The 15,085-nt window shown below is 34.5% G+C and overlaps 1 protein-coding gene and 1 long non-coding RNA gene across 38 annotated transcripts in view; one reads left to right on the top strand and one right to left on the bottom strand.

Annotated features, from left to right (window-relative positions):
- Positions 1-15,085, bottom strand: part of LOC102165048 (uncharacterized) — a 1,242,341-nt gene that overhangs the window by 1,032,529 nt on the left and 194,727 nt on the right. The gene's annotated exons all lie outside the window — the stretch shown is intronic.
- JMJD1C (jumonji domain containing 1C) overlaps positions 1-15,085 on the top strand; it is a 325,118-nt gene that overhangs the window by 234,204 nt on the left and 75,829 nt on the right. For 24 of the 37 annotated variants that reach the window (XM_021073670.2, XM_021073664.2, XM_021073659.2 and 21 more), the window contains one exon: positions 8,742-8,855. Coding sequence is in view for 6 of the 37 variants with exons in the window: in XM_021073643.2 (XP_020929302.2) it covers positions 8,742-8,855 (114 nt within the window). In the remaining 31 variants the exon portion in view is untranslated. Of the gene's footprint in view, positions 1-4,154; positions 4,750-8,741; positions 8,856-15,085 lie in introns of those variants that run through there. The other 13 variants (XM_021073669.2, XM_084997044.1, XM_005671035.4 and 10 more) reach the window with 2 other exon arrangements.

Here is a 15,085-nt window from a genome sequence, read left to right as displayed (position 1 = left end):
CATGCTATACATATTGCTTGACTGAATGTCCTGCGGGCTTAAGGGAGGGAAGAGAGTTTAAAAATCAAGATTAGGTCCATATCATCTGGAAATCCTCTTGAAATTTCAGGGGCTCTTGAAGGTGCAAAATTGCTACACAACCTTTGCAGTGCCTGAAAGAGCTGCATAGATTCATTAATGTGAAGAGGTTAATCATTTGAGTGTTACCAAGATGCAGGAGTTGCGCTTTTGAGTATGTATGTTCATAGATTTATAGGACAATAGGGAATATTAAATTTTTCTGAATCTAGTCAGCCTTCAAATAAGGCCATATCAAGTTGAAATTCTCTTTTAACTATACTATTATTGCTCTTTTCTTCCTATCCTTATGTCTAAAAAAAATACTTAAAATGCTAAGGCACTGAAACTTACAATTTTTTTGGTAAAGTCTACATACTTAGAGAAATCCACTTGTTTCTTTAGGCATCTGTATAAAGATGAGGCATTTATTTATTTTATGGCACTAGATAAATGGAACTAAAATGGTAATTTTAACTCTTATTTTCATGTTTCACTATTCTACAATTATTGGAAGGAACAGATTTTCTTCAGATAGCCATACAATATTGCCTTCCTTTTAGCCTCTGTTTACTTTCTCACCTCTGTTGATTTATTCAGCTTGTAACCTAGAAACCATCTAAAAAGGAAGGAAGTCAGAGATGTGTATTTCTGTGCAGTAACTGGAGTAGTTTCCCCTTCCTCTAGCTTAGTTTAGCTGCCAGAAAAGACCTTTTACCCCAGCTCTCCACCTCAACCAGAAAAAAAAGAAAGAAAAAAAAAAGCAACTCTTCAACTTTCTTCTGTAATTCATTAAGCAAGATATAAACCATAAGAGCAACCAATTTAAAGGACTAAAATGCTACTGTCCTCAAATTGGTGCTTTTTGTTGTCTAAAAGGTGATAACTAATATCATCCCACATAAGCTGTAAGAATAGGAAAGAGTTAAAGGAGACTTGATGGAAAAGTTGAGCAACTTATGCTTGCTACCAAGTGGTTTCTCTGTATTATTACTTGACTATTTTTGTTTATGTTAGAAATTTGCCAACATATCAGACCAAATTCACATTCACATATTTATAAAAATATTTTTCAAGGAGTTCCTTCTGTGGCACAATGGGTTAAGAATCTGACTGTAGCAGCTGGGGTCACTGTGGAGGTGTGGGTTCAATCCTGGACTGACACAGAAAATTCAAGGGTCTGGCATTGTCACACTTGTGGCTTAGGTTGAAGCTGTGGCTCATATTCTGTCTCTGGCCTGGGAACTTCTATAAGCTACAGGTATGGCCATAAAATTAAAAACAAAGAGGGGGGGGAAGAAAAATTGAGAGTTTCCATCGTGGAGGAGCAGAAGTAAATCAGTGAAAGTGAATCCGACTAAGAACCATGAAGTTGTGGGTTTGATCTCTGGCCTTGCTTAGTGGGTTAAGGATCCAGCATTGCAATGAGCTGTGGTGTGTGCTTCAAGATGTGGCTCGGATCTGGCATTGCTGTGGATGTGGTGTAGGCTGGCATCTGTCGCTCAGGTTCGACCCCTAGCCTGGGAACTTTCATATGCTGTGGGTGTGGCCCTTAAAAGCAAGAAAAAAAAATTATCAAGCCTAGTTTAAATATTTTTTAAAAATTATGGTTTTCAGGTTGTTGTACCTGTGTACCCTTTATTTACATTAAGAATCAACTATAGGATTTCCTATGTGACTCATTGGGTTAAGGATTCGGCATTGTCACCGCAGTGGCTGGGGTTGCTGCTGCTGCTGCTGTGGTGTGGGTTCAGTCTCTGGTCTAGGAACTTCCACATGCCTTGGGTGGTGAGGGGAAGAAGTGACTATATAGTATTTCTTTATAGTAATAGAGAAGCATCTAATTTTTTTAAGGACCACACTTGGAACATATGGAAGTTCCTAGGCTAGGGGTCGAATTAGAGCTACAGTTGCCGGCCTACGCCACAGCCACTTCAACTCAGGATCCGATAGGAGTCTGCAACCTACACCACAGCTTACAGCAACGCCAGATCCTTAACCCACGAGTGAGGCCAGGGATCAAAGCCTCATGAATCCTGGTTGGGTTCCTTAACCGCTGAGCCAGGAAGGGAACTCCAAGAAGCATCTAACTTTTAATTCAGCCTTATTGTAGTATGAAATATAAGTAAGTTATTTTTCAGTATTGATGTTAATTACTTTGACTTTGTAAAAATTATTGAATCCTATGTCACTAGCAATATGTAAATAGTGTGGCAGTTGGTTTGTTAGCGAAGTATAGTTCTTTATGCTTTTTGATTCTGTAGGGGACTAATAGTACTTGAGGAACAAAGTCAACTGTTTTTCAGTTAATAACATATAGTCAGTGTGAGTTTATGTGAGACTGTAAGATGAATCTTGGTAAATATTTAACTCATTTTGTAATGTACGATAACTTGTAGAAATACAGTGCGACATACATTTGTTTTTTCTTTTCACGGCCACACCTGAAGCACATGGAAGTTCCTGTTCTAGGATCCTTAACCCACTGAGTGAGGCCAGGGATTGAACCCACATCCTCACAGAGACACTGTTGGGTTCTTAATCTGTTGAACCACAACAGGAATTCCCAGTAACATGTATTTAAAATTTGATAATTTATAAGTAATGAAGCATTTGTTATTGCTTTGTTGTTTGGGGCTCAGAATAAGGCTGTCATTTATCTAGTGTGTTTTTTTGGTAACTTTTATTAATTTGAATTCTTTTAATACCATATGTGTTTTTATATTTGTATCTTAAGTTATTAATTATGAATGAATTTTTGGTATGCTGTATGTGATTTAATAGTCACTTGACTCATTATTAAAAATTCTCATTCTAAAGTTATATTTTACTACCGTCAGTGTTCTAAAGCTGTATTTTACTAGCATTCTTAGAATAATCATTACCCCTCTCTTTCATACTTAAAACAAAAAAGGATTGGTTGAGATTTTTATAAGTGTAAGTCCATAATAGCCTAAATTTAAAATGTCTTGTTTTCTGTGAAATGGAACATATTTCTGGAATAGATATAAAGGAACAGGAGGCTGGTCATTGAAAGTTTTTCTCTTAACATGGTTTGATAAATTGGTTATGTGTGTGGTATTAAAAAATCAGTATGAATTTTTAGATTTATTGAAAGTGAGATCCCTTCAATGGAACAAATTTATAATAAAAGACCATTCACAAAAATAGGTGAATATTTTCTCACACTTGCAGGTATCTGACATTCATTTTTCATGTTCAGTGTGTATATTATACGTGCAGCCCATATCTCAATTCAGACTAATATTTCAGGTGCTCGGGAGCCATGTGTGGCTTTTATAGGTTTTTATAACTGAACTGTGTAAATAGGTCTGTTAAAATTTCTTTATTTAAGTATAGTCAGTTTATAATGTGTTAATTTCTACTGCACAGCACAATGATTCAGTTTTATATATATATTTTTTAAAATATTCTTTTTTGTTATAGTTTATCATAGGATATTGAATATATTTTCCTATGCTCTGCAGTAGGACCTTGTTGTTTATCCATTCTCTGTATAATAGTTTACATCTGCCAGATTGTTTTTATAAAGAATGAAAATGCTTCAGGAATATTTTTCAATCTGCCAGTAAATAAATGTTACCAGTTTGTTTTTCCTTTGAGTAAAGTGTCAGATTGCTGATTATATCATTTGATTTTACTTATATTTTTATTCCAAAAATGCTTTAGACTTTTTTTCCCTGCCTTTTAAAAAAGTATATTTCTAAGGAGAAATGACTAAACTCTAAAATTCTTTACTTGACAGCACACTGAAAGTATTTTTGATGGTTTAACATTATACTTTATTTTTGAGAACTCAAGAGATACATACTTTGTTTTCTGTACTTTCTCACCTTGGTAAATCTGGAAAGCAAAAACTTTGTATTTGCATTTGCTTTATGAAGGAGACAGTAAACTTGAGCTCTCAGTCTCGCCACTAGTCTGTCTTTGTCTGTTGTTAAAATTATGAGCCAGTCTCTATGGCGCAGCCAAATGAGTAATCACCAGTAATGTGACTCGTGCTGGAAGTGACTCCATCAGCACCTGTGACGGAGGATTAGTTACAGTTTACAGAGCACCGCCTCTTCCCTTCTCTCAGTGTGCCCTAAGCCAAGTAGTCGGTCTCATTTGGGTGTCTGCACTGTTGGAAGCTACTGCAGTGTGTTTCCACACAGACGGAGTACAGTGGGAAAAGGCTTTCTCTAGCTGATGGATGGCTGTTCTCTCTATTTGGAGTATCTTACTGGTTATGTAAGCGACCTCGAGAGAAATTATCCTGACCCAGATCGGAGGATGCAGTAGTGCTTCAGCTGCAGGATTTCTTAGTCGTTAACACTACCGCGCTGATGACAAAGAGCGAGTTGTAATCCTCATCACTGCCGGGACCAAGCCAGAGCAGACAGAAAATCGTCATTTGCTTGTCGGAGACTTGTTAGGTTACAGCCTCTGCTACGTTCTGTGGTCTTGGCTTTTCTTACTCTACAATGACGCCGCCGAAAGTGAGCTCAGAAATGCTTGATTTGAGAGCCATTTGCCTGTGATTTTTGAAGACTTAAGGAAGTGTTTAGGTTAGATTAAAAAATACTGCTCAAGAACAAAATGGAAATGTCAGCTATACTTCCTGACCTTTAAAGCCTTGTCGTGGATATCTGAGATATAAAGATACTTTAAAATTCTCAAGAACAAAGTACGGTTTGTATTTTTCTGCTTCCCTTTTCTTTTGTCTTAATTTACATTTGGTTTTGCTTCTCAGCCTTAGAATTAAGGTCACTGTCTTTTATAGGTCCAGCCTTAGCGTTCTTATTTTAAGACTTTTTAACTATTTCATTTGTTTAGAAAGAGATTATTGTGTCTGTAGTAATTTCATAACACTGTAACGATTAAATTAAAAACTAGAACTCAGTTGTTTAAAGTATTATAGCAGAAATATTTTAGATTAGAATTTTAGAATATAATGTTTTAAGGGAAGTATGGGTATTTGTTTTGTGAGGCTTTTTGTGTGTGGTGTATTCTTGTCCCCACCCCCAACTTGTTTTCTAACAGTATCGTGTTTTTCAATAGACCTGCTTGGGTGGGAATTTGGACTTTGTTCTTTCGAGTCACTCTAGTTTTTTTTTGTTTTTTTTTTTTTTAATTCTTTTTAGACTAAACCTTGACTTCTGAAATGTATCCTAGTTTTCTGCTTTAGTATTTTTCTTTAGTGAGATTTGTATCAGATTTTTGTAGTTAATGAGCCTGATTTTTTTTAACTTGGAAAAGGAATTGTTAAATGTTAACCGAAGGTTGTTAGAAACTCACACTGCAGACATAAACTCTGTGAATTTTCAGTTAAATGTTAAATGGTGAGCTTTAACATGGTTTGTTTGAGCAGCTGAGTTTTGTTTGAGAACTGCAGCTGATTTATTTAAAAAATGTTTTTTCGAGGAGGGCTCATCTGTTCGCCTCTTCCTCATGTGAATGGAATGTGGTGCAGCATGGAGCCCCAAACAGGATACAGTTGTTCTAAGCATTCTTCCTATAGCGTGGTAGGCCTACTAGAAATGCAGGCCCTCAACTAAGTATTTATTTTGGCTTTATACTATTTATAAAGTACAGTTAACAGAAAGGGCCGTGAAAGAACTCAATCCATTAATAAAATTAAGAAAGTGTTTTGTTCCATCTATGAATATTCAATTTTTAATTAGTAATTTTAATCTGGATTTTGAGAGGCTTTTTTTCAGCATTGGAATAATAGTCTTTTTGTGATTAAGGCCATATTCTGCTGTGACTTTCATCAGATGGTAGCTCATAGCTTCCCCTTAGGCTGTGGAAGTTCCTCATAGAATGGTGTATCTTTAGTCTTGAATTACTTAGCTATGCATGAGTTCTAGTTTCTTTACATTCCAGTGCACCTAGACCCATGAAATATTTACTACAGATTCATCATAAAAGCTGTGGAATCCATTTGCTTTTATTTAAATATCTTTTTTATTTTTAAGCTAATAATGTCTTTGAAATGTATTTGACTTGGATACAAAAATTAATAATGGTCACATCATTGATTTGCCAGTTTAAAGAATCAGAATGTATTTTAACTTTTAGTTTTAAATGTTGTCATCTTTATTTTTTCCATAAAGTAATAAGTCACATATATTTAGGGTTTTTTATTTTAATATATATTGAAACATTTCTTTATCAAGTACTCAAAGTTTATCAGTACTCGGTGGGGACATATTTGTGTTTTAAATATAATTGCACATTTTAAAATTTACAAGTCGTGGCTCTCTTTGCTATTTAAGAAGCATGGTACAGTTTTGACCTCCATTTGTACATGATTGATTATAAGTATTCATGTATCTGAAATAGACCATTATGTAGTTTATAGTTTTTTAACATTTCTGATAGCTAAATTCAACCAATGACTTTCAATTAGATATCTTAAAATGAGAATTTCTTTTTACTTTAGCTTAGAAACGAAACCTCTTTTTTTCCCCTAACTCGGTCATTTAAATTATGATAAATTGGCCTGTTGAAATTTACCCTGAGAACTCTGACCTACCTTAAAAAGCAGTGTTCTGAGAGATTCTCTTCACAAGAATGTTTTTCATATTATAAAATGACTAGGTCTCATAGGAAATGCAAACCACCTGTATTATTTGCGTAAGAAAGAGGCTTTCAGACTGGAGAGGTTTACTTTTTTTTTCAAATTCTACTTAATTGAATTGTATCTTTAGTGCTTAGATAATACCTTTTGTGGACCTTTTTGTTAACCTTCACAAGTTGACCTTACTTGGTACTGTATAAAAAGAAGTGGAGCATTTGATAAAGTTCAAGGATTAAAATTTCTCTTGAGAGGTGTTTCCAGTGTTCTTTCGTTTACTAAAAACTAAACAAAGATATAATATGAAAATGTTACATATTTCACCTAACACATACTGGTAGACTTTTTAAAGTCTAAATGAAATAAATGCTCTTGGATTTCTTACAGACTATAGTCACTTGTTAGGTAAAATGGAATAGCATTTTATGAAATGATAATTCAAGGAATTTATTCTTACATGGGAACAGTAGCTAGAGATAGCTAAATAATCAGGAAATGTCTGTTTTGAAAATATAATTTCTTGCTCAAATAAAAATACTTTTGATACATATGTTGTACTTAAAAAGTTAGCACTAGGACACGGGAGGGAGGATCTTATTGTGATTAGATTTTCTAATTGTAAATAATGAAAATATATGGAGACGTAAGAAAGATTTTTTATGTTACACGTATCATAGAAGGATATATGTAAGTTCATAGTGTGGATAGTGTAGAAATAAGGCCTGTTTAAAATGCTTATTTATTCTCCTGTGTTTTTTATCTTTTTCAAAACACTCCTCAGTGACTCCTCAATCGAAGTGAAAGCTTTAAAAATAATTTCTTAGAGAAATTAACTCCTTAGGAGCAACTCTGTTTAAAGATCTTGAAAAGTTTTTCCCAAGAGTGTTTATTAGTTGTGATTAGCAAGATGTTAGATTTCTTTAAGACATAAATAAGAGAACGAGAAATACAGTGGCTTTAGATCTCCTGGGGGTTTTTACTGTCTGTGCTGAAAGCTTTGGTTTGCATCCAAATGGTCACATAAGTTGCTTGTAGCAAGAAAGATTTCCCTGTGTGATATAGGTAATTTAGAAACTGAGTTGCTTGTTTATTTCATTTTCAAACTTAGATTCTTTTATAGTTAAGCCACTATGTGTTTTTAACTTAGTAGAATATTGTTTACATTTTTAAGTTATAAAATAGCACTGTGGGTGTAATATACTTGGTTTTTATTCATGCTGTTTCTCCTTCAAAAGTGAGTGCGGTAGTCATATATGCATACATATCCTCTTCCTCTTGCTTCTTCCTCCTTCCTCTTCCTTTCTTGCCTCCCTCACTCCCGCCCCCCACCCCAAGATATGAGTAAATTCCTTTATGTAAAAGTTGTGTCATCTTTAAAATAATCGAATGACCATGTATTGGATCCTCCCTCTATGTTCTGTCCCCCCCAGCCCCAGTTTTACTTTGTTTTATTTTTTAGTGGTGAAGATCTGGTGAAACTTTACTGAAAGGTGGTTTTTGTGTAATACCTCTTCCCTCCTTTTCCTGCACCCTTCCCCCATACTGCTCTTACTGAAGCAGCTGGATTTTTATTTGTGCTTGGGGCCAGTGCAGGGGCGGGGGTGAGTAGTACATGGGGTGGAGTTAGAAGACCAGATGCATCCTGATCATTTAAAATCCTTCTTGATGTGAATGAGCTAGGAAAAAAAGCGGTACAGATAAATCATAACTACTCTTTTGTAAAGAATAATACTTATAATTTTTTTAAAGAATTGGAGTAATGTGCTCTCTTACTCAGTTTACTTATTTAGAAACAATTTCTGTTTTAATTAGCATAAGTTTTTATGCAAATGTATATTTAAAAAAAATAAATTGAGGCCTATTAATACCCTAGAATTTTTTCATACCATCCTTTAAAATTACATCGTTACTTTTCAATAAATGGGAAATATTGTATGGATAAAAGCATCACTTTAGATTATAATATGAAAACTAGAATTAATTGGTGTCCTAAAGCCATTATGATAATGACTGTAATACATTGTATTTATATATATACACGCCTTCACATTTTGAGAATGAAACCCAGAGAAGTAACCATTAGAATTTTTTTTTATCTTAACAGACTTTCAAACCTCTGGTTGAAAAAAGTGTACCCAGTACAATCACCGCGGTAGAATTCCTTGTAGATAAACAACTGGATTTTTTAACTGAAGATAGTGCCTTCCAGCCCTACCAGGTAAGAAAGTTTAAGTTGCTTTTAAAAATTAATGATTTATTAAACTTCACTGATACTCAGATACTCTTTTGAATATTCAGTTCTAGCTAACCATCAAGGTATATAAGGAATCCAATACATTTGGTAAATTTTAATTATAGGATAAATGATTCATTTATCTGATCAATAAATATACACTGAGACCTTACTATGAACCAGGCACCATCCTGTCGGTGAGAATGCACAAGTGAGCAAATAAAAGCCCCTGCCATTCTAAATAAAGTTCATTGTTAGAAAATAACTGGTTAGATAGTAGTATAAATTATCTTTGTCTCCAGCTCTAAAGATTAAGAATTGGGTCAATTAATGTAATTAAATGAGATTAGTGTTTACTATACACATACATATCAGTTTAGCATAATAGTAATTCGTTTTCTAAGTGGAAATTCTCCTTTAATTGTCATTTATTGAATTGTTCGGTTTCTGAATTTTAGATTCCAGTTGTTACACCTTAAATACAAGTACACTTAATTGGAAAAACATTTTCCTGGTAGGTTTTTAGATTTAAATCATATGGAGAAACTCATCAAAAGTAGTAAGCCAAATTTTTTTTTTTAAATCTCTAGTTAAGTTCTGTTAGTTTTTTCAGGGTAGGAGTAAAAATGCACATAAGTTTGTTTTCTTTGTATATTTGGATTTTAGATTGAATTAAATCAATACATTTTATAGGTTCCTTTTTACTTAAATATTTATGATATTGTAATAATTGTGTTGAGGGAACTAGTTCCACTTTTTTTTAATGCAGCTGGAAGTCAGTATTCCTGTTTCATTTCAGAATAGCTACTGTTTTTCAAAAATAAAATGTAGCGGCATGATTTCCATGGAAAGAACAAGAGCTTGAGTTATTAATGAGCAGTGGTTTGTTGTGTGTGAAGTTATAATACTTAGGAAATTAGTAGTTTTGTGCCTCTTTTATTAAATCTACCAAAAAGAGACGATAGTTCCCTCAGTTAAATGTTATTTCCTATTTTGAAATCATATAGATAATGCTTTTGTCTTTTCACATTACTTTTCATAGTTCATTAAATGGCCTCATTTTTGTGCTGTCAGTTTTTGCTCTTAGATTACAATATTAAATTCCGGTTTAATATTGGAAGTAATAGAGCTCTCCCCTCAATTTTATTTTGTTTTGGTTTTAGTTGTGATGCCATTTAGCTTGTTGTAGGCCTAACTATAATTTCCTTTCTGACCATCTTTTAGTGGGAATTAAACTAGATGAGTCTAGGTAAAAAAATCAGAGGATCTTCCAAATGAGTATTTTAATTCTCTGATTGAAGTTACAGAGCTTGGATTTGATTTTGAGAACTGAAATCATTATGTAGAAATTACTTTTAAAAATAAACTCTTCTTCCAGGTGGCCTAAAACTCTATAGCATGTTTATTAAAATTATAATGATTGAAAGAATGCACTAACATTTTAAAAGGTTTTTTTCCCACACATTTTTAAACTGTTTTAGATTCTGATAATTTTATTATTTGTTGAAAAGTAAATGCACAAGAGCTAAAGAGCTGAAGTCTTAATTGGATTTGATCATTTGTATGATTGTCTTTGTTAGCTCTTTATATTTTCCCTGTTAGTGTAGGTAAGTTGACCTCATGCCTAGAAGGATGCTATATTTTCCTGAGGTGATGTGATTTATTTGAATTTTTAACCATTCGTGTTTCACAAAATAATGTAAATTTTTAGATCTAGGAAATCAGAAGGAATTACACTAAGAACGCTTGGCTTAGGATCCAGCATACCTTAATTCTAGAGTTTCTTAGAAGTTTCTGAAGTAATGGTATTTAGTAGTTTTTTTATGTATCTTAATTTTTATGTTCAGTATTAAAAAATTTAGGTTAAAAATGTAAAAATATTTTCCCCAGTATGTAAATTAGGTACCTACTGTAATATTTTGAATGAAAACTTACTCCAGAGACCAAAGATGGCTCAGTCTAGGTTTTCAAATTTATTTATTTGAATTTGTCAAATATACACATATTCTAGGTAAAAGAAATGATTTTAGACTTCATATAATTAGAGTGGCTTTATCCCAGAATGCCCTTCTCTAACCAGTTGTCCAAATGGTACATTAAATTCCTTGGCATGTTAAACATGGCAGCTGTTCCTGGCATAGACTTTTGTAAATAGTGCTTTGACATATCTTAACCTTAGGGTAACCTTAAGTAAGTCAAAAGGAGTTTGAGGGAAATGGAACAAGTTTTTTATTATTTTTTTTATTTTTTTATTTTTGTCTTTTTGCTATTTCTTGGGCCGCTCCTGCGGCATATGGAGGTTCCCAGGCTAGGGGTCGAATTGGAGCTGTATCCACCAGCCTACGCCAGAGCCACAGCAACGCGGAATCCGAGCCACGTCTGTGACCTACACCACAGCTCACGGCAACGCCGGATCGTTAACCCACTGAGCAAGGGCAGGGACCGAACCCACAACCTCATGGTTCCTAGTCGGATTCGTTAACCACTGTGCCACGACGGGAACTCCAGAACAAGTTTTTTAAATGGTCTCTGTATTTTTTCTCATTTCTTAAATTTCATGAAGCACTTTCTTCTGAATCTGGGTGTTATTTATCCTTTGTAGACTTCTTAAGTGGGATGAGGAGGAGTCTTCTCTGGAAATAACCTTTGTGTATAGAGTGATGAGGACACATAAGTTTGAATTTAAAAATTGCATAAAATGATGCTACACTGTGAATCTGATTAAATCATTTTATAGTGGGAATTCCCATTCACTGTCTTTCTCCTTGAGTTCTCAGCATTTTACTCTATAGTAGTAAGCTCCCTTTAGTTTAATTTTATAGTTGTACAGCCCTATTTTTTAATATATCAGAATAACATATGCTAAGAGATTAGGAAACAAATGACTCAGAATTAATACAGATCCTTTCACTTTTTAGGTCACTGGTTTGAATCCTACACTTATCTCTTTGAATGACTTCATTCTATTGAATATGAAATGGCATGTATTAAAAGTTAGTTGATTTGGTCATTTTTTTAAGTGACATGTAGTTGGTCAATCAGTACAACAAGATTAGTTTTCAATATTTTAGAAAGTAAGTTGAATGAAAAGAGAGCAAAGCAACATCTTATAGACAGTATAATGAATACATATTAATTACATTGCTGAAGCAGCATAACATGGTATTGTTAATTCTGTTTTTTCCTTCCTTTTGCACACAAATGAGTTTCTGCTTCCTCCTTTTAGATTTCCTGATCATGCTTGGCTGCAGTTAACTTTCTTTGAAGTAAAGGGGGAAGGGAAAAAGAGAGGAAGTAGGAGGGAACTCTGTAGATTCTTTCAGTTGGCTAGGAAAAAGGAGGAAAAAACAAATTATTGGTTCTTAAGGTGCTTTTTATAGTTTTAGGGTTTTTTAAACTACTATAATTTCTGTGGTATGGTTGCTTTACTTTGGAGGGTGATTTCAGAAGCTTTAAAAAACTTTTGCACTGAAATTTGAAGTTTTGATCAAATTCATGTAAAAATTTTGATAATGAAATATGAACATTGAAATTTTAGCGTGACTTTGAAATCATATTGTCGTGGATTCTGGCTTCTGGCCATACACACACCTGCAGTTTTCAGGTTGGTTGCTTCAGAGAGGATATAGAAGAGATTATTTCTTACCTGAAAGTTGTGCATGACTCATGTCAATTAATCTAGGTTGGTTTGACTTGTTAGATCACTATTTTCTAGGGAATCACAATCCTCTTTGCTTTTAAATGTAATATGGGGCTAATACAAAGGGCACTAGCTTAAAACCATTAAGAGATTTGAAGCCTTCAGAATGTACTTGTTCAAAATTATGCCCTATGTATATCTTATTGTATATTAAAATTCATTGAAGTAATGAAGTATTTTCCCTAGAATAAGATAGGATGATTAAATTTGAAGTTCTTGGTCATTATAATTTGCTAAAAGTTCAGAGCTTAAAGACTTAATACTTCAGCTTTTGTCATTACAGATATAGCCATTTTGTCATTACAGAATATAGCCATGGAACTACTTGACTAAATACCAGATATTGTACTATTGTGCTGTGATTTGCTGATTGAAGGGAATGGGTGGAGCTTATCTGAGTGTTTTCTTAGTTCCTGGACTAAAGATTGATTAAAGACTTGAACAGAGAAAGGTCTTAACATTATTTAGTTAATGAAAATGTCTGAACTATGTCACATCTGTTTATTGTTTCTATAGTCCTTCAGTGAGAAAATTGTTTTCCAGTCGAAGTCCATTTTGAACTATAGTTTTTCCATTTTTGATTATATAAATTCATTGCAATTTCAGAATATCCCTAAGTTAGTTAGATGCTCAACACATCTGGTTTACTAAAAATAACTTGAGTGATGCCCGGGATAAGTTACCAGTAGTGTAGGGAGTGGAGTATAGCAGAGATAGGGTTAGGGTTAGGGTTTTTTTCTTTCTAAATTTGTTTGTTTGTTTGTTTTGTCTTTTTGCTATTTCTTGGGCCGCTCCCGCGGCATATGGAGGTTCCCAGGCCAGGGGTCAAATCGGAGCTGTAGCTGTCAGCCTAGCCAGAGCCACAGCAACTCGGGATCTGAGCTGTGTCTGTGACCTACACCACAGCTCACGGCAATGCCGGATCGTTAACCCACTGAACAAGGGCAGGGATCTAACCTGCAACCTCATGGTTCCTAGTCAGATTCATTAACCACTGCGCCATGACAGGAACTCCTAAATTTTTGTTATTAATGTTTAGAGTTGCTTCACAACCAGGATGAGGTGAATTTGAGTGAGGTGAAATTTAGCCCCCAGTTAACCTAGGTGAACAATTAACTGATTGTTTGAAGGTTACCAGTCAAATGTTGTATTTTGTTGAACTAAGTATTTGACATAAGTGAGCTACTGGCAAAGGTTTGAAAGTCTTGTTGGTAGTAATTTAGCTTATAAACAGATTCATTCCCCAGAGGACTGTGATGCTATTGCTAATAGCTGAGAGAAGGAAGTATACAGAACCTCATTGTTAATATTGCTTTGGTGTGTAGAGAAAAGACAATTTTTTCTAGCTTTTCTTTATTTTCATTTAAATTTGTAGCAAAGGTACATCACTTCAGAGCATTTTTAAACTGTATCATTCCTATAGAGGAAATGGGAATTTGACATTGTACAGGATTTACATGGTTATGTAAATGTTTTTGTCCCAGAATTCCTCTCGGATTTGTTCTCATTCTAGTATCAAATGACTGAAACACTGGAAGTGGATCTCTTAGAATATGGTAATAAAGTGTACCCATACTCCCACCCTCAAGAATGAAAGCATCTGCTCTTGAGTTGAGGAAAGAGACAGCCCCTGAAGGAAGGGCCTAGAGCTCTTAGTATTCCACTTACTGTTAACTCACTTGATTTTTTTTTCCCATAAAGGAGTCTTTAAATGGAAATTTTAGGCTTAGATTCTACTTCCCTTTAAAATTTTTTAGTATCTGGCCTTAGAAACATCTCAACTGTCTTCATTCATTTAACAGTTATTTAAATTATGTGGTTTTCCTCTTCATAGCATCCTGCTTAGGTACTTGATGGTTTTTTAAAAATTGATAAAAGTGTAAGCTATTGTCCTTATTTTTTTTCAAGGAGTTTATAATCCATGGTAATTACTTATATATTTATCTGTTAATCTATTTATTTATCTATTTATTTATGCCACTCTGTGGCATATGAAGTTCCCATGCCAGGGATCAGATTTGAGCCACAGTTGTGACCTACACCAGCTTTGGCAACACCAGATCCTTAACCACTGTGCCAGGCCGGGGATTGAACCTTTTTTCCAGTGCTGCAGAGATGCCACCAATCCCATTGCGCCATAGCTGGAACTCCTAGTTTTGTTTTGTTTTTTTTTAAACAGATTTCCTAGAAATAGACTTCATTTAAGGAGTCAAAGGGAGTTCCCTGGTGGCTCAGTGTGTTAAGATCTGGTGTTGTCACTACTGTGATTTAGGTCACTGCTGTGGTGCCATTTAGATTCCTCACCCTAGAACTTGCAGGTGCCTTGAGCTTGGCCAGAAAGGGAGTCGGGGGCAAAAATGCATAGTAAAGACTTCAGGAATACTAAGAAAGAAGTCAGCAGAGATTGAAAATAGTTGAGAGAAGTCTCATGAAGAAAGTAAAACTTGGGAGTGGCACAACGGATGGTGGCCACTCTGCAGCACTAATACACGGATTTGATCCCCAGCTCAGCACA

This window comes from Sus scrofa, chromosome 14 (assembly GCF_054392235.1).
Source record: "Sus scrofa isolate SSC_HxYL_T2T_F1_AM1 chromosome 14, Sscrofa_HxYL_maternal_Yorkshire_Landrace_v2.0, whole genome shotgun sequence".
Taxonomy (NCBI): Eukaryota; Metazoa; Chordata; class Mammalia; order Artiodactyla; family Suidae; genus Sus; species Sus scrofa.
Note: the sequence above shows the minus strand (reverse complement) of the source record. Positions and strands in the feature narration are given on the sequence as shown.